Here is a 27,937-nt window from a genome sequence, read left to right as displayed (position 1 = left end):
GAGCTGTTGTGGAACTGCTTCTTTCGGCAGAGGTACGATTTACGGATAGCACCTGCTTTGGGGAGGTGCGGGTCGGTTTGGCGTGGTGCTTTCCCATTTCTGACGTGGTAAGCATTTGTGGTGGGGACGATCTGACTTGGAGCAAACTTATAAAAAGGGTAGGTGCGATGGAAGAGCAAAGCTGACATCACATCAGAAAAACGGTGTGACAATGCCATGCATTAGGTGGGTAATTTGTTCAAACGTACGAATTAAAGATCTGTCATACGAAATTCTACAGCAAAACAGCGTCAATATGCAAATAACAGCCGAATGGGATTCGGGCAAAATAGAGCGCCCAAGAGCGCTGCAATACCACAGTTCTCATCCAGTGTACTGTAAACAGCAAGACCAGCCCACCATGCCGTTCGTTCCTTCCTCGCCACTTTCTAGCCAGACTTTGGTTTCAAAACATTTGTTCTGCGGAATTCCGGACTCATGATGACGACGTTTCTGTTCACCTCGTAAGACCACCGCCGACTGCACCGACTGCAGTATCGAGGCCCTGCGCGGCAGGAACCGGGTCGTTCAACTCCATCCAGGACTCGTGCGTTGATCCTGCGATGCAATCCTATTGCTCTTGTGGTCGTGTACCCATTAGAATTTCTTCTTGTATTACTCGTTTTCCTCCTCCAAATCTCGTTTCTCAAGGTGCGCCGCAGTTCCCCTGCCCGAGATGTCCCGGAACGCCCGCCGACGCAAAATAATTGCAGCACTGGTGATCTTCGTTTTCTAGCTCTTACTGTCGCCGGTCTGAAGCCTGCCACCAACCATGACCCCAAAATACGGCACAATGGTTGTGCCGCAGCAGGACTACCACCAACTGCCGCCGACTGCCACGCTTTACCAACGGCTACCTCCCGTTCTGCCTCGCCCTCGACTTTGCTTTTCCCTTTGGCCACCAGTGTCGCCAGGCCTGCTGGCCCATTACCCGCACTGTGGGCAGGCTCATCACAATCACCGACACAGACACCTCGAGCCCGGACCAGATGAGGCTGTCGGTGTTGTCCCAGGTTGGGTTCAGCGAGGTCGTGGCAAAGTGCACGAGAAAGTGCAGACGGACGCAGCTGGTGACGAGCACGAAGACGCCGAGACCAAACATGGCAAAAGCCGTGACCATGGCAGCCGTCGCGGCAGGAGACGTCCTGACGGATGACGCCGGCGACGGCCGGACCAGGCTTTGTCGGAGCAGCCACAACAGCGGCCAGGGCACCAGCAGGATGGCCGCATCCTGGGCGATGCTAAACGCTGCAGCCACGTATGCCAAGAGACGCACATTGAGGCAGGCGCGCTGCTGGTGCTGGGGGACAGACGATGACGTCCACCGTGCCCAGACTGTGCTGACGGGGCGGCACTGGAAGGCGTCGAGAACGAGGAAGATAATGTTTGGCAGGAGCACAAGCCCGGCGAGCACAAATACGGCGATGCGGAACGTGCGGTAGTGGCCTCTGTAGCGGCGGGCATCACGTGTGGTCGGTGGTGCTTGGGGTGCAAACACACGGAGATACAGGAAGAGGAGGGACAGCTTAATCAAGGTCAAGATGGCGAGGTACAGCATCTCGTCAACGTAGAATGCCTGCCGGAGGTCGTCCTGTGGTCAGCTCTATTTAACGCGAAATGCGTACGTCAACACCCCGGAGCAGAACGTGCAAGACTCACTCGCATAGCTTGGACAATCGTGTCGTTCGGCAGAGTCCATATGTCGACGCCAAATGCAACTACAGCGGCTGCGAAGTAGACCAACGTTAGAAACAGTTGGAGCTTCCCGAGCCCATTTGTTGCAGAGAGGACAGTGCTACTTGCCGTACTGGCCGACGATCAGAAACGCGATAAAGACAGGCTGCGACAACGTCAACACCAGCAAGCTTTCATAGAGCTCTAGAACGGCAGAAGCGACTCTTCCCACTCACCGTCAGCAGCGTCACCAAATAGTCATCGATGGCAAACCTAGCTGCCTGCTTTATACGCCCGAACAGCCGCAGGGCAAGACAGATAACTGCCGGCACCTGGATGGCAAATAGAGCCACGAGTCTGGCCTTGCGGGACCGCGTAGGCCATTGGCAAAGCCGAGACAGCGTACGAAAGGTGTCTGAAGGAACGCGGACGGTGTCAGTATGAGCAAGACGTCAACAGAAAAACGGGAGCCTCACCTAGAGCATCCGCCGGGGAACAGTGCGATTGAAGGCAACTTCCGATATCCTGGACAAGCGATGGGTTTTGGCTGGCAGCACAAAGTTGTGGAAAAGCCGTCATCGGCGGTGCGAGCTCCTCGGCCATTTTCACGAAACAGATAGTCTGGGTAGTGGTTAGCTTGTGTGCAATGCGTCTCGTTCGTATATTCACACTTTTGCTCGTTCCTACCGCACATGACGGCCAAGGTGACGTGGTCACCTGGGCCACTTTGATTGCGCGTGTAGATGTTCTGTCGAATTTGCTGGCTGTTGATACTGAAATACACAATAACGACAGGGAAAGTAGTGGCAGTAAAATCAGGAAATAGGCATCTTGAAGACGGCCCTGTTTGGCCATTTTGAATTCAGGGACGAGGCCGAAACGAAGGAGTTGTCGTGGAAATTGTTGACGGTATCTCGACAATTTCTCATTGTTGGCAGCGGTCCTCACCAACGAGAAAGACAGGACCGCGGCCCTTATATCATTCATATTCATGGATTTCTGTTGTCTTCACAATCATCTACACGTCATCGTCCGAAGTTGCTGCTCCGCCTAACGCTAAAAAGTCTAATGGTACTCTGTCGTACACATGTCAAACCGAAAGGGCTGTCACTCAAGGTCAAGAGGCCATCCAACGAGGTAATCTCAGTTTGGATCTGTGTGTAATCTTGCGCTCAACTACGGAGAAAATTAAGTACCACTTTGATACAAATTATAGAAAAAGTCTTCTTTAATAAAAGAACCGTTCATCGAGTTAGTTTTGTAGAAAGAGTGAGAAGATATCATTTGATCGTATATATATAAAAATTAAACAAGACTGGCCCACGTTCTATCATTGTGTTTTCCTGATTTTCATGTATGTATACATCAACAAATAAAGCACGGGATGCGGTTCTCCCACAAATGCTTTGAGACACAGGCACAGGCCTCCTTTGTACGCCCATCATAATCCGTGCACTTTATCAGTTACATCATTACCATAGACAGCACATTCGCAGTGACTTCACAAGGCATTTGGTCCAGTCTTGCAAGTTTTCATATGGCCAGCCCCCTTTTGGAAAGCTGTTTAGATTTTTATTTGTATTTTTGTTTACCGTCCTGGTCCTTGATGACCTATTCAAGCGTTCACCCCCCGTCCACTGACTGCTGTCTTTCCCATTCTCTTCCTTTTCGTTCTATGTTCTTCCTCCGCATCATGGTGATGATAATAAAATGACACACCCCACGCATGCCAACATTTTTTTTCCTTTCTTTTTTTTCTGTTTTCCAGATGTCGCCATGCAAGATAAAACTGACAAGACATTCAATCGTCAAATTTCCCCGCTCACTGTTCCTACCCTCCTGTTCCTTTTCTCTTCCCGTCCCCATCGTTCCATTCTTCTTCCCGCCGTCAAATATATGTGGATATTGTGGATGGCCTCCGTTTTTGTTTTCCCTTTCCGATGTGGATATGCGCTCGTTCAAAATGCAATGCAAAGAAAAAGGCGGAAAGGCGTAAATGTGAAAAGACGAAAAGGTGAAAATGGTACAAAGGACATCAAAGAAGTTTAAGTAGAAAGAACACGCAGAGAAAGCCGAGCAAATGCTAGATGAACAAGATTATGAAAAGTATGGGACCGAGGCTCGCAAGACAGCGTGTGCCTGGGTACGGTCGTAGTTTTAGTCTTTGTGGTTTTTGTTGGTTGTTCCCACCGCATAGGTAGAAATAGAAATGGGTATAGTCGAAGGCTGAGATATAAAAATCTTCGAGATAAGAGGAAAAGCGGTTGGAGTTTGTTCGATGCCAAACCATCGAAACAGGGACTACCATTGAGAGTGCGGTTCGCTCATGCCGGAGCCATAACAGCCGCCGCAAGAGCCACCCTATGACTCCTCGTTGCGACGTGGGCCGCGATGGAAGTTGCTGCCGTTGCCGCCGCTGCCGCCATTCTCACCACCGGGTCCGCCACCACGACCACGGCCACCACGGCCACGGCCACGACCGTCACCGCCACGGCCGCGACCGCGGAATCCGCCACCGCGACCGCCACGGAAGCCGTCGCGCTCACTACGGCCACGGTTGTGGCGCTGCACCTGGTGGAAACCGTCGTCCGCAGCCGCGTTCGGCGTAGCCGCAGCCGGAGCAGCGGCCGGCGGGGCCACGTCGGGCTGCTCATCGGCCCAAGACTGCGTGTTACCGGCCGCGGCAGTGGTAGCAGCGATGCCGGTCTCCGTCTCGGCAAGGTCGCGGGGCACCTGCACCCATTCCTGTGACATGGTCAGGTCCTTGGCGCCGTTCGTGGCATCCCACTGGTTCTCGGCCACCGAGTTCGCGGCATCGTCGCCGACATTGGCGTTCGCAAGAGCGGCCGGGGCGGCATCGGCCGACTCGTCAGTGTGGCCGTTGGTGAGACCCGCAGCCTCCACGAGCGGGGTATCGGTGCCGGCCTCGATCTCGGTCAGGCTGGCGTGCACGAGGGTCGGGTCGGAGCCGACCTGGGCGGCGGGAGCCTCGGACGCAGGCTCCTCCGAGGCCTCAGACACGACCAGAGCGCCGGCGTTAGCGGCGGCAGCAGCCTTTACCTGGGCGAATGTCGTCTGCAGAGGCTCGTTGGAAACACCCTTGGTCGTCTCGTCGGTGCCCTGGACGAGCTTCAGCATGGTGGCCACACCGTTCTCGTCGCCCGAGTACACCTGCAAGAGCACACCCTCGAGGGCAAGGTTCTCGTCCTGTTGCTGGTTCTGGTCGTCGGCGCGGCGAGCAGCAGCGAGGCGGAGGAACTGGGACACGGTCAAGAGGCTGTCGTGCAGGTTCTTTTCGGCGGCAGCAGCGGCTGCCGCAGACGCCTCGCGCACAGCATCGGCCTTCTCCTTCTCAAACTTGTCCGTCAGGGCCTTGGTGACCTCGGTCTTGTCGGAGACCAGGCGCTGGCGGTACTCCGAGTCGAGCTTCTTAAACTGGCTGTGCTGCTCCTCGAGCTGGGCAAGCTGGGCCTGAAGGGAGGGCTTTTTGAGGATCTGGGCTTTTTGGTCGGCGTTGATAATCTTCTGGGCGACGAGCTGGTCAAGGCTCTTGTCCTTGTGCTCGGCAATCAGGCCATCGGTTTTGGACGCGTTCATCTACAGCAAAGAGAGGAGTTTGGGTGAGCAAATGTGTTCAGATTAGAGGGTCTGTGGGGAGTCTTGAGGTCAGCTTACGAGCTTCTTGTTGATGTTGCGGATGTTCCTGAAATTGAAAAAGACATGTTAGCATTCCCATGCCGCCTCGGGCCATCTGGCGCCGACATGCAGCCGTTTTCTTCGATAGGGTACTGGAACGCACTTGGAAAGCTCCCGCAGGTAAGCAGGCTCGCCCGAGTCATCGCCGTTGGCGTCATTGGGTGCCACCGACACAGCCTTCTCAGACGAAGCGGTCGGAGCAGGCGACTCGGTGCGGCTGGCCTTGGCCTTCTTCTTCTTGGCCGACTTGGCGTCGGTAGGAGCCGCAGGATTTTGCACAGCAGACGCAGCCATTGTGTTTGATTGGGTTTGTGCTGGTTGCTTGGTCAGGCAAGCCTCGTTTTGGGAATTGGGTTTGGTATCGAAGATCGAGGGTTGGAGGAGCGACGACGAGAGCGTTGGACGCAAGAAGTTGTCGACGAAGGAGATGAAGAGGAGAATGACGAACAGAGTATGACTGCACGATGCAAGCAAAGATTGGAGAAACAAGTAGGACAAAGGAAGAGGAAAGAAGAGGAAGACAGGAAAAAGAGGGAAAAGGACGCAGGACAGCTAAGAATGGGGTGCGTGGCCTAAAATAGCTGCTCCAAACAAATCGGGTACGGGACGGAGAAGGAAAGAACACAGGAATTGGCAATGCGGGTGAGGCTGTGAATGCTTTTGGAGTGGTGGACGACGGAGAGGTCAGTGAAGATGCTTGAATTTTGATTATTTCGAGATGTGTTTTTGTTTGGTGAGCTAAGAAAACCAGTGCCTTCTTGTTTTGTGCCGTGGGAGTGACTCGAAAAAAAACCGTTTGGTGTTTTGATATCCCCCAGCGCAACAAGGCAGGAACCACCCGCTTGTCTCTGCCTCCTGCAGGCAGGTTGAAGAGGTGCGTTGGTGCGCTCTTGCCTTCCGTCGCCTTCTACCCACGCGACTGTCTTCCCTGTTGGGCCAATCAGCGCGCAGCTGGGCCAGGGCCTGGAGCTAGCACTGCTAGTGGTGCCTGGGAGGATTCTACGGGCACTGTTTGGTTCTACAGCCCCCTGTACCCACAAACGAAGACTGGACAGTAGCAACCAGCAAACGAGCAACTGGGCACGAGACGTGGTCTTTGGTGCTGCACCGGATACCACGGCCTGAGGCAACGACCGACACGACACGACACAACGACGGTTGCACAGCATTGAGCGCGAAAGTTCATCTTGGTATTAACTTCTTTTTTTATATTTTTGTTTGTTTGTTCCCGTTCTGTTGGCTTGGTCTCCCTACCTGGGTCCAGCTGTCGTGACATTGGCAACTTCTTGTGCAAAACAATTTGATAGCGAAAAGGTCCGGACGTTTCCCATCTGGCCTCCTTCCTATGAGGAGGCCTGGCTGATCTGTGCGCAGCTGTAGAATCCATTCGACACTGACCCCCATCTTGGTTTGTCCGCCAAAGTACGGTTTGTCTCGACGTTGCGCGCCGACGGTATTTGGACCGTTCCCCAGAAATGTGAACTGCGCATTGCCGATGCGGCTGCTTCTAGAAAGCTTTTGCCAGGGTTGTGTGCAGCACCTCGACAAATGTTCGAAAATCCACGCATTGTCGAGCACGGTCGATTTGTCGCAGAGCCGGGCCGTTGGTGGCGGGTGTCATCTGATACCGATTCTGCTAGGCATTCTCGTTTGTTTCGAACGGTGCGGGTATTGATGCCAATATGTGCCGTTGCTGTTGTGGTCGCGTTCGTGGTCGCGGTCGATATTGCCATGGTCTCCTGCGCACGTCAACCCTTGAACTTGAGAACAGTGTCCTTTAGAAAATTAGCATATCGCATCGACATGTTGGACCACATGGTGCAAAAAGCGACTTACCGCCGTCACTTTCTTGACGCTGCGTGCCGTGATGCCGCGCTCACCGCCGCGCTTCGACTCAATCGATGCTTCCTTGACAAGGCTGTCTTGTTAGCTGGGCTGTGCCTGTTTGTGTGGACCAGGGAAGGCTGCCATCACATACGTCTGCATGAAGAGGAGATAGTCGAGGAAGATCTGAACAGTGAGAAAATAAGAGTTGTTAGCTGTAGTTCGCTTGCTGGTCCGGCATTGCATCACTCACAAGGACATCGGCGTTGCGGCTGAGGCTCGTGTTTGCGTGCGCCTTGACAATCTTCTTGACCGTCGCGCGCGGGTACAATTTCTGTCCGGGTGCCATTGCTGCTAGTGTGCAGTAGGGGTATTTTGACAGAATTTTGGACGGTTGATGATGTTGTTCGGATTCGTGATTGAGGTCGTCGTGTGTTGTTGTCGTCCGTTTGTCGTCACGCAGTTTGGGGTTAGATGTTGACTAGGCGCCTGTACTCAGAAGCGGAGTCGCGTTTGGCGCGTCGTGCCTGCACTGAACATTAGGTAATAGGGTGGGGCAAGGCGGCAACTTGTGGCGGAAGCTGGCAGCCACAGTTTGGAGAATGGTTGCTGTGCAAGGACAATCGTACCGCCCAATGGGGATTGTCACAATAGGATGGGCAACGCCGACTATAAATTGGCATTGAGTTGTAGTTGTTTGAATATAATATGTGTCAACCGACGTGGTATGATTGTGTTTGACATACGGCTGTCTCTTTGCTTGGTTTAGGGCATATAGGTGCTTGCCTATCTGGTCGATAACAGTATCTTACCTACAGCGCCCCGCTCCCACATAACTTGCAGCGCCATTTGGTGGGGCAGTCCAAGCACCAAGAGTGAAAAGCTTCTCCTTTTCTTTGGTCTGATCTTGTAGCTTGCCATTCACGACGACACCATTCTGTACGACCGCGACGACACCTCATTACGCAACGACGACGACGCTGCTGCACACCTTTTCATCATACACGGAGCTGTGACGAAAACGATACGCGCCATACGGGATTTCTTGCGCACCTTTCGCAGTGCACAGCACACGTGACAACAGTTTGCATCACCTGCAGCATTCCTATAGCATCTCGACGGAAGTGCATCATGCAACGGCGGATGGTCAGTCTCTTGCACCGCCCCCACGTCCTCACAGACCCTCTACTTGGTTCTTCTTATTTTTCACCGCTAACCATGCCCAGCTCAGCAGAGAAGACGAGGAGGCTGCGGGCCCCGAGGCCGAGGTCCGCCGCGAGGACCAGGAAAAGATCAACAAGTTCAGCCGGCTGCACCAGCGCGAGCTGAACCTGGAGGAGCAGCTCAAGGCGAAGAACAAGGCCAAGGAGGAGCTGGACGACATCAGCACAGAGCTGGAGCTGGTCGACGAGGACGACAAGGTGCCGTACAAGGTCGGCGACGCCTTTTTCCAGGTCAAGGCGGCAAAAGCGCTCAAGATGGTCGAGGCGTCCTCGACCAAGATGGAGGAGGAGATTGGGTCGCTGGAGGAGTCATTGAGCTCGGTGCGGGAGGATATGACACAGCTCAAGGTGGACCTGTATGCACGGTTTGGCCGGAGCATCAACCTGGAGACGTGAGAAGCGGCGGGCCGTTGCTTGCCGCCTTTCTTCCTCTATTGCGCGTTTACCTTTGCCGTCCCTTTTCTCTTGTATATTTTGGGTCTGTTTCCTGCAGCGTTTCCATCTTAGCATCTCAATGCAGCCTTTATACCAACAGCCACGCACTTGCTCTGAAGCATGGTCCTTTGCGTCGCCGCCGTCTGTTTGTGGAAAATAATGGCTTTGTGTTTCCAGTTTCCGGGCTTCGTCTGTCATGTCTTTTTTTTGGGCGAAATGGTCTCGGTTCAAAACGTGTAAGCCTACTCAACAGAACCAACTGCAGTCTGTGACGCCTGTGCTTTGTAGCCGAAAACATCAGCTTTTGTGAAGCTTATATTGTCGTCTACGTCCATGATTCGTACGAGGTGAAAGTGTCAACAAAAACGGGCCCAGCTGGCCGAGACTGAGCCCACCATTGCGACCGTTCTTTGCAACCTTGCGGCCATACGGCCATCTTGTCTGTTTGTCTAGCCCTTTCCACCAAACTCTTAAACGCGAAGCCGCGAGATCAAGCCTGTCGGGCGGCTTTGGTGCTTGGCTCCTTCTCTTATTCTCTATCCGCCCCCGCCTTCCGTCCTTGTGGCCACTTTGGATTTGGGTCCATTTTGTTGGTGCTCCACTCTAGCCCCGACCCCGGCCAAAGGACTTCCATGTATTTGGGCGTACGGCTTTACGTCGTGAAGCTTGCCATTTTTTGTCTTTTTGGTCTATTTTGTCCTTGATTATTCCTTCTTTTCAATAAGTGGTCAGATAACACACATCCTACAACGTGCGACAACTGTTGCACTGATTCCCCTTTTTCTTGCCGCCCTTGTTCTTGCGGCCCGCATGTCCCCCGGCAGCCATTGCCTCTTTGGGTGTTGTATTCTGTTCGCTATCGCTCCTTCCCTCCGGCTAACACGGCCGATGCCCACCTCCTCCTTCTCCAATTATTGTCTCTCGGTAATGCTCTGAAGGCAGTCGATAGGTCTCTCTGTATTACTCCGTGCGTCGTACAACAGCTCACAGTGTCCAAGCACGCTCTTCGCCAGTCATTCTCGTCGCATGTCGATCGTCCACAGCTACCTCCAATGAATACGTCTCCAGCTTGCCACGCGCAAGAGTGCCGCACTTATGCCGCGCCTAATGTGACGAGCAGAGAGTGGTTCTGGTCCGCACCGGGCGATTTTCGGAGCCCATTTTGAGGGGCGCGCTGACCACCTTGCACGCTTTATTTTCGACTCCGATGCTGATGTGACCAATGCACGCCGCTGCTACACCGTACATCTTGTCTTGTTCGGGGCCCGGTTGATGTGTGGACTTTGCGGTGCCCCCGTTGTACATACCCGTGCTTGCTCGCACCTTCTCGGACGCGGAATAAAGGTCCCTGTCGTAGTTGCCTTCGTAGAGGAATCGGAAGCAAGTCTCGAAACGAAGAGCCGGGACCGGGGCCTCGCCTATTGTGCTCTGTCTACGGAGCCAGGAAACCACCTAAAGAGTGGACGCAGTTGCGTTCCTTCACAAAAAGTGGAGCTCCTTCCCGGGCCGGGCATAGGCACTGGGCGTGTTATTTGCGATTTCCGGGGCAAGAGGGGGGTTGGATGGGCACGCCTTTTTCTTCTGGTCCTGGGACCGGTGCAGGACACCGTGCCCAAGCATAGAACAAGACTACGGAGGTTGCACCCAATGAAAATCATAAAAGAACATGACCGACAGACTGTGGAAATGGAGTAGCATGCTCCATAATCCTGCGTGTTAGTCGCTGTGTATCGTTCGCCGCCTTGTTGTTTCCCCATTGCTTTGCTCCTTCCTTTTTGAAATTTGACTCGGTTTATTTCCTTCTGTTTTTATCTCGGTTGTTCCTCCCTTCTCAATTGCCTGGTCCCCCATATCTCCGTTACTTCGTTTTTTCTCTTGTTCGCTCTTTCCGCTTGCCATGTTTTCTGTTCTTTCCACGGTCGCCTTCTCTCATTGGACCTTCCGGTCCTTGACTTCCTTCAATCTGACGATCCTTTCCTCTTGTTCCATTTTCAAACTTCCCACCTGTATTGAATAGTCGCACTGGACCTCGACGAGTAACACAACACGGTCTGCTTGCTCGAAAGTTACAATCACAAGGTGTGTCGGAAATCCAACTCCGTTTGCTGGGCCTTTGCTTGATATCTGAGAACCGCCATTCCGTCTCTGCTTCGCTTCATTTTGATTTCCATTGTTATAAGTGGGAGCCATTCTTTGAATTCTATTGCCCTGGGACAAGGAACGACCAGACCTCGGTCGTACGGAATACTACCCACTGCCTGGGGACGGGCATGACTCGACAAAAATGGACGACAAATCATCGTCGACAGCCGCAGTTCACCAGAACAAGCAGGCAATCGGCCAGAATGAAACCGATCGGATACAGCAACATGGTACGTATGCAAAGAGAATTTTTTGCCTCGGTGTATGCGTTGTAGCTAACACAAATAGATGGCCTTTATCAGATCATCAGCGCCATTGACGAGAAAGACGCAAAAGACCGGTACCGCGAGGAGGCAGCCGACAACACCGTCGGCGAACGAATACAGCTGGACGACGACGGCACCAAAAGGCCCGAAGACAACCAGCAGACACCGAGCCTGTCCAACAGCGAGAACGAGACCCTGATCGTGGCCTGGGAGGAGAATGACCCGGAGAACCCCTACAACTGGTCCAAGACGCGGAAAATCATCCTCCTCATCACAACCATGACGTCCATCATCAACAGCACAATGGGCAGCGCGCTTCCTAGCAACGCTGTGCCCTACATGGCGAAGGAGTGGGGCGTGACGTCGTCCACGCAAATGGTGCTGCCCGTGTCGACGTACCTGGTCGGCTACATTCTGGGGCCTCTCGTGTGGGCGCCGCTCAGTGAGCAGTACGGCCGCCGCGCACTGGTTCTTGTGACGTTTGTTTCTTCATGATCTGGACCATGGCCTGCGCCCTGGCACCCAACTGGGCCGGCTTCCTCGTGTTCCGCCTGCTCACCGGCGTCTTTGCCAGCGCCCCCATCGCCGTTGTCACGGGCATTCTGGCTGACGTCTTTGGCTCGGCACGCACCCGCGGCCGCGCCATGTCCATGTTCATGGCCATGACCGTCTTCGGCCCCTTGTTTGCCCCCATTATTTCTGGCTACTGCTCGGCCACCATTGGCTGGCGCTGGACCTTCTGGATTGCACTCATCTATGCTGGTGTGTCCCTGGTCCCGCTCGCACTGTTGCCCGAGACGTATGGGCCGATTCTGCTAAAGCGCCGTGCCGTCCGCATGCGCAAAGAGGACCCCAAGGCCAACATTGTGGCGCCGCACGAGCTTGAGAAGAAAAATCTGCGCGAACTGGCCACGATTGTCCTGACGCGCCCTCTGCGCATGATCGCCTCGGAGCTCATTGTGTCATGTGTCTGCATCTACCTCGCCCTTTTGTATGCCATCTTCTACATGACCTTTACCGCCTTTCCCCTCGTCTTTGTGGATATCTACAAGTTCAGTCCCGGCGTCGAGGGCCTCATCTTTCTGGCCATTGGCGCCGGCACCCTCCTGTCGATATCCATCTTTTACGCCTACGACAACTACTTGCTGAACGCCATTGACCGTGGCGAGGCCTGGACCAAGCAAGAGGAGTACCGCCGCCTGCCGCTGGCCTGTCTTGGTGGACCCGTCTTTGTGATCAGCTTGTTCTGGCTAGGCTGGACAGCCAGGGCCGACATCTCCTTCGTGGCACCCATGCTGGCTGGCATCCCCTTTGGCCTAGGATTCATGTGTGCGTACTCCCCACCCGGACATTTCTCAATTTCTTGATAATAAACTAACGCTCGACGTATGTTCTTCTTCCGTTTAGTGATCTTTATTGCTCTTTTGAATTACTTGACCGGTATGCTCCGTTCGCCTCTCTCTACAGTGAGGACCTTGCTAACTCGCTATAGATGCCTACGAAATCTTTGCGGCATCTGCCAATGCTGCCTCCTCGTGCTGCCGGTCCCTTCTTGCCACCGTATTGCCCCTAGCGGCCATGGCCATGTTCAAGCGCCTGACGATTCCCGGTGCCTGCAGTCTTTTGGGCGGCCTGAGCCTGTTGATGTGTGCGATCCCTTTTGTGTTTATCTGGAAGGGTGAGCAGATTCGGGCTGGCAGCAAGTTTTGCATTGCCCTGCGCGAGCGCAAGGTTGAGATGCAGCGGAAAGTCGAGGAGCAGCGACAGCGGCGTCTTCTACATGCACAACAGCGCCTGGGGCAACCTCTACAGCAGCCGATGAATCCCGAGCTGCAAAAGGAGACCGTGTAAACAACCGACCGAGGCTCGAGCTCTGGCTTATCAACCAAATCCAAACAAACACAAAGCGAATTGAAGCAGTAAAGACAATGAGGACGAAATATGAGGCAAAATAATAGCTACCGGAGCCATGTCTCCTCGAATGAGGCTGGGCTGAGGAAGATATGAGACATTGAATTTTGAATATTTATCAGCGCAAGAAAAGACGGACGCACTGTGTATTTACATTACGATGGAAATTTCTGACATATAGAGACGACTTACTATTGCATTAATTCTACCTTAATTTTACGCATCCTATGGCAGTTCAACCGACTTCTAGCCGTATATGTGACTGGCAAGTTGATATCCTTGTGCCTTCTTGCCAACCCAGTCCGTCTCCATCCTCGAAAAAATCTGTAGCCAAATACAATGGAGGCATGGTAGTAAATACTATTAGAACCCCAAAACAACCCAGGACCTCAAAACTGTGCACAGAAAACCGGCCACCCAGACCGAACGTAAAACGTGGCATAAAACTAGAGCGTTACGATGATAACATGAAAGGAAAAGAGGACTCTCCCCGCGAGAGTAGAGCACTGGTTTGTGGAGTAGATGAAACCGGAACAGCTTGCATTTGTTGTAGTGTGTCGTAGAATGTACGTGTGCGTGTGCTTAGTTACTAGTTCTGCTTCAAAGCTGGTTGCAGAGTGCGGCCTTGGAATGACTTTCTGTTCTCCTTCCTGCCCTGGAAGATGGTTTCAAGGTCGTCACCGGATTGAACCGTGCGCGTCAGTAACGGTGTCTTCGGCTTAGTATGCCCGCTCCACGTCATGTATTTGGCCGATGCGGTATCGAACTCGGCTACTTTCTTGACCGGAGCCGAATCACTCTTGACGGACATGGAGTCCGCTGACTTCTGAGTTGTGACTTGAGCGTTTGCCTGTGCCACAGCATGAACGGCGTCGCTGCTTTGATGGGAAGCGGTCTCTTGGTACTCTTGGTACTCTTGGTGCGACGAGCAGGGGCTGTTGTGGAGTTCCAGGTCTTCGAATTTGGGGGCGGGCGTGCTCGGGAGAACGGCAGAAATATATGCTCGCATCTCTGCATATGCATTGGCAATGGGTGTGGAGGGCACTGTTTCCGGGGATGCGATGTCGCTTTCTGGTAGCGCAGCGCAACCATCCGCATTATTTACCTGTTTAGGTTTCACGGGGGTCGTGGGTATCGTTCGCTGGTTGCTTTCCATGTCCACCAAAACACCAAATATACTATCAATGCCCTGTATCACAACTTCGTCCTTGAGGCCTGGCGTCTCAGATGCAGCTGAAGTAGCAATCTTCTCCTCTGACGTTCCCATGGCCCGAGACTCGGGCGTACTCCTTTCAAGTTTTAAGCTGGATGCCTTGGAATGAGTAGTTGCGGTAGCGCGTTCTGGGCCGAGGGATCGGCTTGAAACGGCGGCGGCAGGTGTGAGGGTGGTGAGAGATGGCGTTGACATCTGCTTTCGGTACATGACTTTCTTGATACCGGCGAGGATGGCTTTCTCGATCCCACTTGAGAAAACTCTGGAGTAGGATGGCTCAGGCTCCGGCGGTTGGACGTCGTTACCCACCGCCTCTCGAGGCAAAGTGACAGAATCTTCTTTGGAGGGTGGAAGAACGGCACCTTGACCCGTTGTCTTCACTGGATCAGTTGCTTTATTGTTCTCGAGCCCCTCTTTCCAGCTCGGCTCTGCCCACCACGAGTCAGACAATTGTTGCGCATGAAGCGAGGACGCTTGGCGGCGGATGCCTGGTTTTCCACCGGTGTTATGAGCTTGGTTGTCACTCCAAGGGCCCATGATAGAAGCCGGCGGCGGTAGATCCCGGAAGCCTGACTGTTGGTGGCTCAATGGATAGGTGTCTGACATGCTTCTTCTCTGCGTGGTTGCAGTGGCTCCACTGCGAAGAGGACTGTTATGGTCGAGATTTTGCAGTTGTCTGTGCCACTCCTTTGCCATTTTATCAATGTCGGTTGAAGTCGCACGGGCGGAGGCTCGGGACGATCCATACATCATGGAAGCTGGTTCGCTCTGAGAAGCAGGCTTTTCCTTGACACCATTTTTGAGAGAGGCACCCGACATTGAATGGTATTGTGACTTTGTGGAGATGGAGTCTTTATCGTCATGGTTGGTGTTCTCCTTGCGCTGACTGTCAAACTGGGCACCAGACGAGGCAACAGAGGCAGCGACCGTCTTGTCGACGGACGCAACCGACTTCGATTGCGGGATTTGCTCAATGCATGAAAGCTCCGAAGCTTGCTGGGCTGAATTGGAAGATTTTCTGAGCCCGAAGGTGAAACCTGTTCGTAGTTAGCATTGTACCCTCTGAGAATACTAGTTAGGGGGCTTTGGTCACATATGTTCTGGGACGGGGAAGGGAAAAGGGATAAGGCAGAAGCAGTCGACGTAAAACATACGATCCAGGGAGAGCAACGGAAGCCGTTTAAATCCATTACGACGAGGAAGGCTCTGCGTGTCAGCCTCACCACCGTCATTGGAGGCAATGGTTTCGGCTTGAGCGGCAGCCGAGTTGTTTGAGTTGGACAAGTCGTTGACGAGCGGCGGAGGAAGATCCAGAGTACTAACATACGACGACTCAGAGGTCTTGCGTCTGCTTTTCCTGAATCTGGCCACGGCAGTCAGAAGAGGGGAATCTTTATGCGTGGCGATAAAGGTATCCGCTTCGGCCTTTTCGACGGCGTCGTCCGTGCTACCGATATAATTGGAAGTATTGCGAGCTCGGCCGGACACGACGATGCGGGCCTTACGAGCTTCGTGGATACTGCCGTCCTCATCCATAGAGCTGAGAGAGTCCGATACGGCCTGTGCTGTTTCAGAAATGTCGGCGTCATCTTGTTGGCCCTTTATCTTGTCCTTGCTATTCTTCTGGGCCGGACCACCATTTGATGCAACGTGCTTGACGCGGAGGCTCTTCTGACCTGGTTCGGCCACATGAGTGCTGGAGGCCACGGTCTTCCCAGTTGTTCCAGTCGTTACTCCAGCGGCCACTGTGGCTTGCGTTGAGGTCGGTACAAAAGACAAGGCCCCTTCAGGAAGAGGGCGTCTTGCCGAAGGATCAGTCGCAAAGGAGGCTGATATGAAGTCACCGAATTCTTTGCCCAGATTACCGCCTCCATGATCTTGAATACGTTCGCCGGGTCCCTCCGGCAGACCAGCTTTTCCGGCCTGCGATGCAAAGTGCTTGGATGAGACGGAGGGCGGCAGCATGGGCGGCTTTGGGAGGAGGTACGTGTCCGACTCTTTGCCTTTGTTGGACAGTGCGGGCGGGACGGACAGGTCATCGCGGCTCTGCGTGAATACGAACTCGAGAGACGTCCGGTACCCACTGCCGTCCATGACTGCCACAGTATTGCGAGGATGGGTTAAATCGAGACTTGAGATGTCCGCTGGGTCTTCTTTGATGGTGGACATGGAGGATCTCTTGTAGGTGCGCGGCTGGTGCGGCTGTGCCTGGTGATAGTACTGTTGCTGGAACTTTTGGTACTGTTGACGCTGTTGACGCTGTTGCTGGAGATACAAGAACTGCTGCTGCTGCTGCTGCTCGTTTTGCAGCTCTTCTTGGATCATTTTCTGAGTCAGGCGGCGGACTTCAGCACGGCGTGCGGCCGCGATGAGATCGTCGGTGCTGCACGAAGACTCGGGTGTGCGACCCTGATTGGCAGTCCGGGCGGGCGGGGTCCGTCCAATGATGCCAATGCGGCTGATGAGGCTGGTGAGCGGGCTCATGCCTGCGCCGTCTGAGCCACCAACGCCGCCAGAAGCACCTCCAGAGCCCAAATTGACCGGCGTGCTGGGGACGGGCGTGGCACCCAGGCCAGCGGCCCTCATCCGTGCGTGGCTCAAAAGCTCGTCATCGCTGTCGGTTTCGCTGTCGGCAAGGCCTTCAAAGTCTGGAATCTTGGGGATGGGGCAGCGGCCGGCCCCCCGACGCGGCGAGAGTGCAGCATGCAGACGGGATGACGCACGAGGTGGTGGAGGGGTGCTCGGTGGGACAGGAAAGGTTGTCTCAGAAAGGACCGGCCGGGCCAGCTTGGCGGGCCGCGGCGCAGCCGGCAGGGAGGACAGAGACAGCGGCAGCGGATGGCGCTGCTCGGCATCGGGCGAGAGGCCCATGGAGTGCCGGTTACAGAAACAGAGGCCCATTTTGAGAAGGGTGCGTGGTAGCCGGAGAAGAGAAGAGGATGCTGTGACAAAAAGGTCAGAATGAAGGAAGAAAAAAAGGAGTTTTGCTGTCAAGATACTAGGAGGGAAAAAGAGGACGGTGGGTAAGGGAGACGAGAGAAGATCGTGTCCTACCGAAGCACAGAAGCAGTGTTTGATCAGGGAAGATGCTGTGCGAGTGAGAGGTGAGGCGACGAAGAGGGTAAACAGAGACAGAAGCCCATGATGGGTGATGGGCGAACATGGCAAGACAACAAAGGCGATGGGACGTGGTTGAAGGCGCAACAGAGATGGAAGGTGCATCGCGATGTGGGAAAGGAAGGAGGCAAGGCTGTGCGTGGCTTTTGGTAACTACTTGCGGCGAGCAGTTGAAATGAAAGATTGGAAGGTACGAGAGGGCAAGGGCGGCCTCGTTCCTTCCCGATTTACACAGTCGCACCTGCCCTGACATGGCGGATCACCAACCAGACGAGAGGTTGGCCTGCTGTGCTGGGTCGTTCCTTCCCAACGTAGCACAAAATACGAAACGCACACGCAGGTCACTATGCCTCGATCAAGGAAACAGCGACGAAAGCCAAAAGGTCACGTCATCGAGCCAACACGTCATCATGTATGAATGAATGTCAAATTATAAACAGAATGCGCCCGGGTATGTACAACGAGATATGAAACGACGAGGTAGACATGGCGCTGCGACAAGACAAGATGCGCCGACAAGGTCATACTCCAAACATGATATCGTAAATGTTGTAGGTAGAAGCGATGCAGGATACAAATGGCATAACTATTGAGACAGGAAACGAAACCGGAAACACGTCGAATTTAGATGTCCTCCCAGGAGTAATCGGCCCAGAGGTCGCCGAGGTTGAGGCCGAGCAGTTCATAGTTGAAGTCTGGGTTGACGACCTGCTGGGCGGCCTGGAGGGCGGTGGGATCGGCGTTGGGGTTGGCGGTGCTCGACATGTTGGCAAAGTTGGTCATCCACCAGGCGGCGGGCGGCGCCGGCATCGCAGCATCGATGACGCCGGGGGTGGCGGAGGCCTGGGTCATTGCGAGGAAAGGCGTCATTTGCTGGCGGGTGTTAGCAGGCTGGTCTCGAGAGACAGTGAAAGGTGGCGGCGACGGCGTCGGGGGCGTTCGACGTACCTTTGTGAGATCCGACACACCATTGGCGCCGCTGGAGTGCGGCGGTGGTGGTGTCGATTGCTGCTGCTGCTGCTGCTGCTGCTGCTGGAGCATTTGCTGTTGCCGCATGGCCTGTGCTTGCTGGATATGGGGCGGCGGCATTCTCCGCTGCTGCTGTGGTGATGGCAGTGATGGCTGTTGCGAGAGTTGTTGTTGCTGGGCTTGGGCAGGCTGCTGCGGCTGCTGCGGCTGCGGCTGCTGTTGAAGAAGAGCCTGCCGCGGGGTCTGGTCCTCCTGCGGATCCTTGGAGCCCTGCTGGCCTTGCTGGCCTTGCTGGCCTTGCACACCGTCTCTATTCGTCGTCTGCGGCTGTTCTTGCCGCGCCAGCAGCTTGTAGTGCAGGTTCACAAAGCGCTCGGCCGACGAGGCCTTGGCGGCTTCGGGCGTCTTGTCACCCAGATGCGCCTCCAGCAAACCGGTGGCGGCACACATGATCGAATAGCCCCAGGGCTCGTTGTTGCCACAGCGCAGGACACGGTCTTCCTTCATCGCCAGGCACTTTTCGAGCAGCTTCTTGGTGTGCTGCGAGTTGACCATGATCATGTTGGTGGAGCCGCGCGACTGCAGCATGGTGACACTGCACAGGTTGATGGACAGGGTCAGGGCGTCTTCGCGCAAAAAGTTGAGCGTGCGCACGCCCTGCTCGGCGAGCTTGTCGTGCAACAGGACCATGTCGCGCGCCGCATTGTAGTAGATGATTTCCGAGTACTGGTACTTGGAGTTGGTCTTGCGCAGCTTGAGGTAGGGCTGGTGCAGCGGAATGATGTACTGGCGCAGCTGGATATGCAGCAGGGTGTAGGCCAGCAGGGGTGTCAGCTTGGCCGTGCTTCCGTTGCCGTGGCCGCTGCCGCTGCCGCTGCCGTTGTCATTTCCCTTTCCATTGCCGTCGTTCGCCTCATTCTCGCTGGCCGCCGCGATCGCACGCACATCCCACGACGGCAGCGCGTCGATTTCCTGGGTGATGTCGTTGGTGTAGCGGATGACCTGGTCGTAGTCCAAGTCGTCGGGCGGTCCCGTCAGCACGCGGCTCAGCTGCAGACGCAGCGGCAGGCTCTGGCGGCTCAGGTGCTGGTAGGACGAAAAGGTGTACTCGTCGGTGGGGCGCGACTGGGGCAGCTCGGTGGTGTCCTCGTCAAAGTCCTCGTCGGCGAGGTTGCGTGGCGGGTGGACGTCGAAGCGCAAGGCGCTCAGCAGCGTGGGCAGGCCGTGGTCAAAGGACGCCTGCATGTCAAACTCCTGGATGGTGGCCCAGATGCGGCGGCGCATCTCTTGGTTGTAGACCGACACGGAGTCGTGGATGTGGCTGGGCTCGCGGTGCAGGCCGACGGACACCGCGTCTTGTGTGAGGGCGCCGGACGACTTCCAGAAGCGCTTCTTCTTCACGGTGTTGACGCGCTTCGCCAGGTAGAGAAGGCAGGCGATCTGGTAGTGGACGAGCTTGCGGTGCTTCTGGCTCTGGCGCTGGTTCCAGGCATCGCAGGCGTTGATCCACTTCTCGGCCATGTGGTGCGACTGCGAGACCATGCCGACAAACTTGCCGGTCGGGTTGCCGCGCAGACAGCTCGAGATGGACATCACGGACAGCAGCAGCGCCGTAAAGGCGGGTGTGCGCGCGTGACCGGGCTCCCAGAACAGAGCGTAGTCGCGCTTGAAACTGGGGATGTGCACGATGCGGTGGACCTGCTCGAACTGGTCCAAATAAATATTGACCAGCACGTCCATTTCCGTGCGCTCGGGCAGCAGGGCTTCGAGCTCGGGGTCGGGCTTCAAGAAGCGCGCCTCGCGGTCCTGCTTGCGCTTCAGGCGGTCCTTGCTGTGGTGGTGGTGGACGTGCAGCGGGCGCAGCCACTCCTCGGCGGTCTCCTTCATGAAGGGGCACAGACCCGTCAGCTCGCTAAACGCCATGCACGCGTTGTGCGGGCCAAAGTAGCGCGTCTTGAACTCCTTGCCGCGGAAGAAGCGCAGCTCGTCGCCGACCTGCATGGCGGCCGCACCGCCGGAGCCATAAATGGTCTCAACAAAGGTAGTGGGCGGCGAAGGCGCGCCCCGGCCGCCCTCCTTGTCCTGCGGCGAGTCGTCGTCGTGCAACGTAGCACTCCCGTCGGAAGGTGCCAGGAGCAGCTTGTTGTTGCCGTTGTTGGCGGCGCCGGCGGCAGATGCGAGCAGCTGCTTCAGCTGGGCAACCTCGAGCTCAAGGCGGCGCATGCGCTCGCCATCTACGAGCGAAGACGGGCCGGAGCCTGAGCGGTGCGAGTCGCGGCGGTAGGGAGGGACAATGCCGGTGTCCGACATGTAGCTGCCGCCGACTCCGCCGCCTCCTATGCTGTTAATGCCACCGCTGCCGCCATGCCCGCCGGGGCCGCCTCCCAAACCGCCGGCCAACGCAGAGATGCGTGATTCAAAGTTGGCGAGGGCGCCCTGCGACAGGCCGTTCTTGGCGGGTGGTGCAAGGCCGGGGCGGGTCTCGTAGGTGCATCGCTCGGGCGTGCCGGACTTGATGCAGCGTTCGCAGGGGAAGCCGCGGTCGCAGGAGAGCTTGCGGCGTCGACATTCGAGGCACGACAGACGCACCCGCTGGCGCTTGCGCGGTGGGTGGTCACCCCGTTCGTCGCCGGGATGGCTCTCGCTGCGATCGCGGTCGTGGTCGTCGGCGTGCGAGCGGTCGCTGTCCGGCGACGAGCCGCGGCTGCTCGGCGGCTCGGAGCCCTGTCTCTTCCCTGCAGCAGCTTGTGGCATGTCTGTCTGTGAACGACGAGGCGACGTGGGTGGCTGCGGTGAAGGAGGTGGTAAGAAGCGGCCGGCGGGCGTGTTAAAGGAAACAGGTGAGGCGTGATGTGGCCCGACTCGCTGTCCAAGGGCTGCTGCTGTTCGCTGGCTGAGGTCGCACAGCGTGGATTGTGTAGCCCCCCGGACTGTCGACCTGTTCGACCTGCGCGTGCTCGCGTGTATCTGCTATTGCCGTAGAAGCACCCCCCGCTAAGCGTTGCTCTGCCTGTGTGCCAGGTGAGGGTGCTAGAGGCGCTGTTATCGTTGTGTGGATTTGCGTAGATTGGGGGTTCAATTCAATGGACCATGTTGAGATGAAGATATTGACGCTGAGGTCAGAGGCGGCGTGGTATATGTGAAGATGCAACGAATGAGGGTAGACATAAAAGGAGAAAACCAGAATTGTCGAGGAGAAACCAAAAAAATCGAGGTTCGTCGCAAATTGACAGAAAACAAAAAGAAAAAAACATCATGAACCGCAATTGTGGCAACGGAAATGACCGCACAAAAACCCTGTTCTGCATCGGACAGACATGTAGTGCCAATGGGGCAGGTGCAACGAGCGCTGCACGAGCGGCGCCTTCCCCTACGGGGCACTCCGTGCGCTGTTGGGCAGCCTAGCGCCTAGCCAGCCACAAGGATATGCGCGCACGCCAGCAACTTCCTACTCCGTTCCCGGCAGGTGTTCTTCAAGAGGGCTTACGTAAAAATGCCTTCCATTGCCGCCCTTCGGAATAAGCTCGTAACGCCGATAATGACCCACAAAGCTCCACCCAATGCACCCGTCGTGAGTTTTTCAGGGCGTATTTGTTAGGCTGGCGCCTGTCTTTCAGGGCATTTAGTGTGTCCAGGGCTTCAAGCTGTGACGGCAAAATGGTGTAAGTGGGATGAGTCGATGTGAAGTTCTTTTATTTTGTTTTGCTTTTGAGAAACAAGAAAAAATAAGCATGAGACGCCAAGGCTTCAACTTGCGGAGAACTGCAGCTGACGGAACCCAGTGAAACGGGCAGCACCGTAAATGTGCTTTGTAAGATATGTAATCCCTTCAATTGGGCACAAGCGGCCTGGCAGTCCACGACGGGCGAAAAGAATGAATAGCTAATATATCTCGCTTCGTTGGCTCTATGTTGGGGGGCTTGGAGGCTATTCATAATAAACACGAATACGTCGGTAGCAAATTGGCTTGATGGGATTAGCCTTCTGCATGAAATATATATATAGCTTGTCGTGTACCGCGGACATTGAACATCCAAAAGCCAGCGTACATCTCAGAAGAGTGGCTGAATGAAAACATCGAATACAAAACATCAGAGGTCGGTATTTGTTAGAAGCTATTATAAAATATAAATGATAGTTAACGAATGCTATACACTCTTAAAACAAGTACCTCGGTATAAGCTGTTTGGGCCTCCGTTCTAGCCTGGCGACAAAGCCTCGTTTCTGGGTTGCTGTCGGTGACAACGAACATAGAGCGATGACGACACTCGATAGTGACGCGGCAGTGGTCTGCGATCGGAGGTCCGCAGTCAACGTCAAGGGATGAAAGTCACGACTATGACGGACTTACCGTGGCACCTTGTTGCCATTACCATGTTCCTTCCCCGTGGACTCGTGAGACGGCTTAACTCCGTCCCGACATTGAGCCGCTCTTGTATACGAACTTTCCTTGTTGGGATAACACTTTCCGTTTCTGCCTGGTTGGCGTCGTCGACAGCACAAGGAAGGAGGGAAGGGATCAAGCGCCTGGTTGACGAAGGAAGGAGAAGAGTGCAACGCTGACGGCCATTGGCTCCTGCCCGCCTATTTCACCCATCGACTGAACACGGAAGGAGGCCGTGAGGAGACGTTATCAGATTATCAGGATCAACGGAAACGTCGTTCGGAGGTAAGAATGACAGCCGTCATTGGTGCCAAGTAGAACTGCACTCAACTCACAGCGATGAGTCAACTCAACTGCATATGCCAGGGGCTCGGACTTCCGAGCTGTCACCAAACGAAAAGAATTATGGGTCCCGCTTTTATGTTCCTTAACAGAGTCTCCACGTACGATTATCAGATCCCGTTTATCAGATGGGAAGACAACAACCAACTCCACGTGGTTCTTGGCGCTGGGGAGCGATTTGGTTAATGGGGCACGAGGCACATTTCCCAATCTCCTGCGGTCGCTGGTTTTGGCACGAATACGGTCTGACGGTGTACCGCCATGCGAAAGAAGAGCGGCTATACGTCGTACCCAGGTGAGATGCACCTTCCGTTGAGCACAATGTGCCTGGTTCGGATCAAGCAAAAAAAGTGGAGACAGAATAGCGCTCACCGCCTTTTACCCAAAGAGGCAATGGCACACAAGCCCCGCGCCCCACTTAATCCTGTTTTCTGCCACTTCCATCAAGACGCGTCAACTCGCCATGGAGCCGCCCAGCCGCGTCCGTCAGCGCGGTGAGCACCTGCCGCATAAACGCAGGGCATCACCGTCTGTTTGACAGCCACTGCCCACACACACTGCCATGGCTCCGATCTCCGTTCCGATCACGTCCAGGCTGCCGTCGTCGCTGCGCATTGCCGCGAACAACGCTACTGTGACGCGTGTGCTGGGCCGCCTCTCACGGCCGGCGCTGCTGTCGCTGGCACTGGACTGGCTCGACGAAGGCAACCAAAGCTTGACGGCACCCTATTTGCGACACCGGAATCCAGATGGAGACGACGACGACGACGACGACGGCGACATTGACGGTGATGGGGACTTTTATCCACCGGCAGCGTCGCTCGAGGCACTTCGAGAACACTACACCGACCTACAGGCGCGCAGGGGCTCGAAACGCGAGGTGCTCGACCGCATCTTGGAGGGCGACTGGCGGCATGGCCTCAGTTTATACCAGCTGGCCATGGCTGACCTGCAGCACCTCTACGACCACCCGACGAGCCAAAAGTGGACGGCCTTTCAGGTGGTGCCGTTGACGGCCAAGGCCGAGGCCGGCGGGGCCGGCACCGGCAACACGAACGACACCGACACCGCCAACAGCGAGGCGTCCGCCGTCGTCGACAAGGCCTCGCTCGTCGTGCCGCGATTCCACCCGTCGTCCTTCCTGCGGAACTTGCAGGCCCAGATTTTGCCCGACATCAAGGTGCACTACAACTTTGACCGGCACAGGCACCTGCCACTGTTGCTGCTCCGCATTTTCATTCTCGACTCGCCCTACAACACGTCGCTGACCGCAGCAGGGCCATCGACCGGCCATGGTGAGAGCCGCCCCGCCACTGTCGAGGCCTCCCGCACCGTCTATGTGGCCTTTCCCGACGCGTCGCCGTTTGTCTACCTCTCCAGCGCCCAGTCGTCGGCGGGCGAGCGCGCGCCGGGTGCTCCGGCCGTCGGGGCCAGCGGCAGCGCCGCGTCCCTGCGCAGCCTCGTTGTCGAGGCCATCCCCAAAGCGCTGTCCCAGCCGCGCGAGCGCTACGCGCTGAAACCCACCAACCTGGCCACACGCAACCTGGCCGAGCTGCTGCAGCGCCGCGGCGCCGGGCGCACCAACACGGCCGGCGGCGGCTGGGGCATCTATGCAGACGAGAAAACGACGATTGAGTCGCCCCTGAGCACGGCGCTGCCGGAATCGGTCGCATCGCGGCTGGAGGGGACGCGAGGCCGTGACAAGAGCGCCAGCAGCAGCAGAAGCACAGCCACCGTGGTGGGTCGCACCAAGCGACCGCTCTCCCCCGGAACGGAGCGCAGTCGGCAGGAGGCGAAGCGGCGGAAGATCGTTGCGGCGGCCCGGTTTGGCCTGTCGGCGAAGATGGGCGACGGCTGCGGCGTCGAACGTGTCGATATCGTCATGCAAGACCCGTTCCCAGGCGGACGACGTTTCGACCGGAAAGAGCCAGGCGAGACAGACGGCGAGCCGGTAGTGGATGTGGATGCAGATGCCCCACCTCCACCACCGCCAATGGCAGACCGGCGTCGATCCAAGGGCGGTAGACGCAGTCAGATTGATGCGGTCTTGGCTCGAGACGAGGAGGAGGCCGAAGAAGACGAGGCGAAAGAGCGAGACGAAGCAAGACGAGCGGCTGGCGAGGATCAGGATCAAGATCAGAGTCAGAATCAGGATGACGAGGGGGATAATGGAGGAGACTCGAGTGAGTCAACGTGGCGACCACGCGTGGCGTTCACCTTCCATGGACCACATGTCTTTGCTGGCATCAGGCAGTTGGTGGAGGCGGGAGTCATTGATGGTGAGAAGATGCCGGGCTGGATGACGGGCGAGGAGGGCGTCACGGTGGGTGCGGTGCGGCACGGTCGCATACGTGGGCACAAGGGCTCGGGAATGCCCTGAGGTTGTGTTGTATGGTTTGACGGCTGCGTTTTATGGCGTTCTGGTTGTTCTGGTAGTTCTGGTTCATGGTCGTAGAAGATACGCACACGGCGTTTGGATAAGCGTGAACTGTTATAATGCCAACTTGCTTCTTTTCCAAAATGATATGCTGGTCTATATTTCTATGTCTCCTCTATATTCTACACCTCGAACATCTTATGCGGTACCAAACACCTTGACTGTGTTAGCCCACGCCGCCTCGCATACCTCCTCGACGGGGACGCCCTTGATTGCGGCCACGATCGTGGCGATGCGCTCAATGGTGCACGGTTCGTTGCGGCCCTTGACCATGGCGCCCTCTACCCACTTTTCCTTCTTCACTACTTTGAACCGCTCAGGCACGACCGGCTCCTTCTTCTTGCTGTTGTTATTCGCAGCGTTGTTGTTCTGCTTCTTCTGCCGAGGCGGCCGGGGCGGCCGGCCATTGCCGGCAGCCGCCCCGTCGGGCGTGGCATTACCGTCGGCCGTCGCAGTTGCAGCTGCCTCCTGGGCCGCCTGCTCGGCCGCCTGCCGTGCAGCATCCTCAGCGGCCTTTTCGGCAGCCTTCCGCGCCTCCTCGGCCTCCTCAGCCTTGGCTCGCGCCGCCTCTGCAACCTTGACCAGGTACTTCCAGCCCTCGTGGGTCGGCCGCACCTCGCACCAAGGCCCGTCCGTCTCGAGCATCAGCCGGTCCAAACGGATGGCGCGCACCACGTCGCAGTTCTCCACCGTCTTGAGACTGCACCCGTTGACGCCCAGGTACAGCCCAAGGTCCATCATCTCCTGGGCCTCGGCCATCGTGCCCGTGAAGCTGTGGACGACGCCGCCACGCGGAAGCTTCTCGAGCGTTGGCCCGAACTGGTCCTTTAGCAGACGCAAGAAGTCGGCATGGGCAGCGCGCGAGTGCAAAAAGAGCGGCAGCGGGTGACCGGCCGCGGCGAGGTCGGCCACGAGGGCCAGCTGCGCGGCAAAGGCATGCCGCTGTGTGCTGGCCGAGCAAAAGTGCAGCCGGTCGTAGTCGAGGCCCATCTCGCCGAGCGCCACCAACGCATTCGTGGGTTCGGCCGTCAGCACAAGCTTGCGCAGCTCCTCGATGAGCTGTGCCGACTTGGCCAGGTCGATGTCGCTGTCCTCTGCATGTGGTTTTGTGGGGTCGGGACCGCACACGGGCGTGTGCTCCTCGGTGTCGTCGTCGTCGTCGACCTCATGGTGTCGTGTATGTCTCCGCTCAAAGATGGCGCTGCTGCAGGGATGGATGCCTGCCGTTGTAAAAACAGTGTTGGCTGGAATTGTTAGCAGGTAGCTACAAGGCACATGGTGACGTCCATGGCGTCAAGGGACGCGCAAGACGTACGAAATCCCCCGGCTAGCTTCAAGGCGTCACGGGAGCTCTTGAAGCTGGAACCGGTGACAATGAGTCGTGAGCAGCCGACATCACGAGCACGCTGAACAATGCCAGCAAGGTCGTCGGGATGCTGCTGCTTGCCGCGGTAACGTCCGCGGAAGATGGGGTCTGCAAGGTTAATGCCAATCTACCCATGTTGTCAGCACCCATTCACGGTGACACTGCCACGACAACACAACACACTAGCCGATATAAATTCTGTGCATGTCTGCCACGTACGTCAATATATCGGGGACTGTAGTCCGGGCGAGGTGGAACGCCGTTGGACAAAGCTGCTGGCGGGGCTGGCACTGTGGCCGAATCCGCTGCAGTGGACATGGCTCGGGCGGCTGTTGCTGGGACAAGGCCCACGACAGGTACGGGTGTTTTGTGTTTTGGTGTACGCGGTGTGTGTATTGCTAAGCTGAAGCGAGCGGGGCGCGTCCAAGTGGGAACCAATCTCGTTGTCAAACCCTTGGGTAGGGATGTCATCTGGGGTGTGTTGGACTATAAAAAGTGGCAATGTTTGTCCGTCTTCGGCGGATGCGTGAATGTTGACCTTGCCGACCAAGAGAATTCCCCAGCAAATAGGCAGTGCCAAAGAGGTGGCTCGCAGAATAAATACGTCGCTGTTCACCACTGTAATGAGTTCAAGCCATCCCGTGAGTCACGGTTGCGATGGTGATCCTGGCGCCGAGATGAGGCCAGAAAGTCTGTGAATGAGATTGAGGCCGTCCAGCGGGTCGAGTCACAGGCGATTGGTACCAAAACGGGCAAGCGGCTAGTTGCAGCCTGGCGGCCTTGCGTTCCAGGATGCAATTGACCTGGGAGGTAAGCGGTGCAGTGTAGGCGCGTTGTCTCGGAAGACGGGCGGATTGCTTGCGACTGGATTGTAAAGCATAAAGTGTGTGCAGAGCGTT

General features: G+C 56.1%; 10 protein-coding genes across 10 annotated transcripts; 4 read left to right on the top strand and 6 right to left on the bottom strand.

Moving 5' to 3' along the window:
* Window positions 1-892: 892 nt before the first annotated feature.
* SPBR_05916 (uncharacterized protein) lies at window positions 893-2,316 on the bottom strand (the record flags this gene model as incomplete). The annotated part of the gene is made up of 3 exons (XM_040764179.1): window positions 893-1,630; window positions 1,950-2,128; window positions 2,190-2,316. 3 exons carry the CDS (start codon window positions 2,314-2,316, stop codon window positions 893-895), a joined length of 1,044 nt encoding a protein of 347 aa, XP_040622365.1.
* A 1,758-nt stretch (window positions 2,317-4,074) lies between these two features.
* SPBR_05839 (uncharacterized protein) lies at window positions 4,075-5,703 on the bottom strand (the record flags this gene model as incomplete). Its single annotated transcript, XM_040764102.1, has 3 exons — window positions 4,075-5,310; window positions 5,389-5,416; window positions 5,513-5,703. 3 exons carry the CDS (start codon window positions 5,701-5,703, stop codon window positions 4,075-4,077), a joined length of 1,455 nt encoding a protein of 484 aa, XP_040622364.1.
* Window positions 5,704-7,157: 1,454 nt separating this feature from the next.
* SPBR_06259 (uncharacterized protein) lies at window positions 7,158-7,582 on the bottom strand (the record flags this gene model as incomplete). Its single annotated transcript, XM_040764521.1, has 4 exons — window positions 7,158-7,184; window positions 7,246-7,327; window positions 7,388-7,419; window positions 7,487-7,582. 4 exons carry the CDS (start codon window positions 7,580-7,582, stop codon window positions 7,158-7,160), a joined length of 237 nt encoding a protein of 78 aa, XP_040622363.1.
* Window positions 7,583-8,364: 782 nt separating this feature from the next.
* SPBR_06245 (uncharacterized protein) lies at window positions 8,365-8,852 on the top strand (the record flags this gene model as incomplete). Its single annotated transcript, XM_040764507.1, has 2 exons — window positions 8,365-8,379; window positions 8,460-8,852. 2 exons carry the CDS (start codon window positions 8,365-8,367, stop codon window positions 8,850-8,852), a joined length of 408 nt encoding a protein of 135 aa, XP_040622362.1.
* A 2,323-nt stretch (window positions 8,853-11,175) lies between these two features.
* SPBR_06205 (uncharacterized protein) lies at window positions 11,176-11,794 on the top strand (the record flags this gene model as incomplete). Its single annotated transcript, XM_040764467.1, has 2 exons — window positions 11,176-11,263; window positions 11,322-11,794. The coding sequence occupies 2 exons, from the start codon at window positions 11,176-11,178 to the stop codon at window positions 11,792-11,794; spliced, it is 561 nt and encodes a 186-aa protein (XP_040622361.1).
* An 8-nt stretch (window positions 11,795-11,802) lies between these two features.
* Window positions 11,803-13,150, top strand: SPBR_05938 (major facilitator superfamily transporter multidrug resistance; the record flags this gene model as incomplete). Its single annotated transcript, XM_040764201.1, has 2 exons — window positions 11,803-12,628; window positions 12,873-13,150. The coding sequence occupies 2 exons, from the start codon at window positions 11,803-11,805 to the stop codon at window positions 13,148-13,150; spliced, it is 1,104 nt and encodes a 367-aa protein (XP_040622360.1).
* A 649-nt stretch (window positions 13,151-13,799) lies between these two features.
* SPBR_05538 (uncharacterized protein) lies at window positions 13,800-17,324 on the bottom strand (the record flags this gene model as incomplete). The annotated part of the gene is made up of 2 exons (XM_040763801.1): window positions 13,800-15,424; window positions 15,647-17,324. The coding sequence occupies 2 exons, from the start codon at window positions 17,322-17,324 to the stop codon at window positions 13,800-13,802; spliced, it is 3,303 nt and encodes a 1,100-aa protein (XP_040622359.1).
* Window positions 17,325-18,164: 840 nt separating this feature from the next.
* Window positions 18,165-21,263, bottom strand: SPBR_05575 (uncharacterized protein; the record flags this gene model as incomplete). The annotated part of the gene is made up of 1 exon (XM_040763838.1): window positions 18,165-21,263. One exon carries the CDS (start codon window positions 21,261-21,263, stop codon window positions 18,165-18,167), a length of 3,099 nt encoding a protein of 1,032 aa, XP_040622358.1.
* A 2,534-nt stretch (window positions 21,264-23,797) lies between these two features.
* On the top strand, window positions 23,798-25,615 carry SPBR_05771 (central kinetochore subunit Mis15/CHL4; the record flags this gene model as incomplete). Its single annotated transcript, XM_040764034.1, has 1 exon — window positions 23,798-25,615. The coding sequence occupies one exon, from the start codon at window positions 23,798-23,800 to the stop codon at window positions 25,613-25,615; it is 1,818 nt and encodes a 605-aa protein (XP_040622357.1).
* A 195-nt stretch (window positions 25,616-25,810) lies between these two features.
* Window positions 25,811-27,356, bottom strand: SPBR_05880 (TatD DNase family protein; the record flags this gene model as incomplete). Its single annotated transcript, XM_040764143.1, has 3 exons — window positions 25,811-26,916; window positions 26,988-27,165; window positions 27,258-27,356. The coding sequence occupies 3 exons, from the start codon at window positions 27,354-27,356 to the stop codon at window positions 25,811-25,813; spliced, it is 1,383 nt and encodes a 460-aa protein (XP_040622356.1).
* Between the last annotated feature and the right edge of the window lie 581 nt (window positions 27,357-27,937).

Source organism: Sporothrix brasiliensis, assembly GCF_000820605.1.
Source record: "Sporothrix brasiliensis 5110 chromosome Unknown Cont15, whole genome shotgun sequence".
NCBI classification, from domain to species: domain Eukaryota; kingdom Fungi; phylum Ascomycota; class Sordariomycetes; order Ophiostomatales; family Ophiostomataceae; genus Sporothrix; species Sporothrix brasiliensis.
Note: the sequence above shows the minus strand (reverse complement) of the source record. Positions and strands in the feature narration are given on the sequence as shown.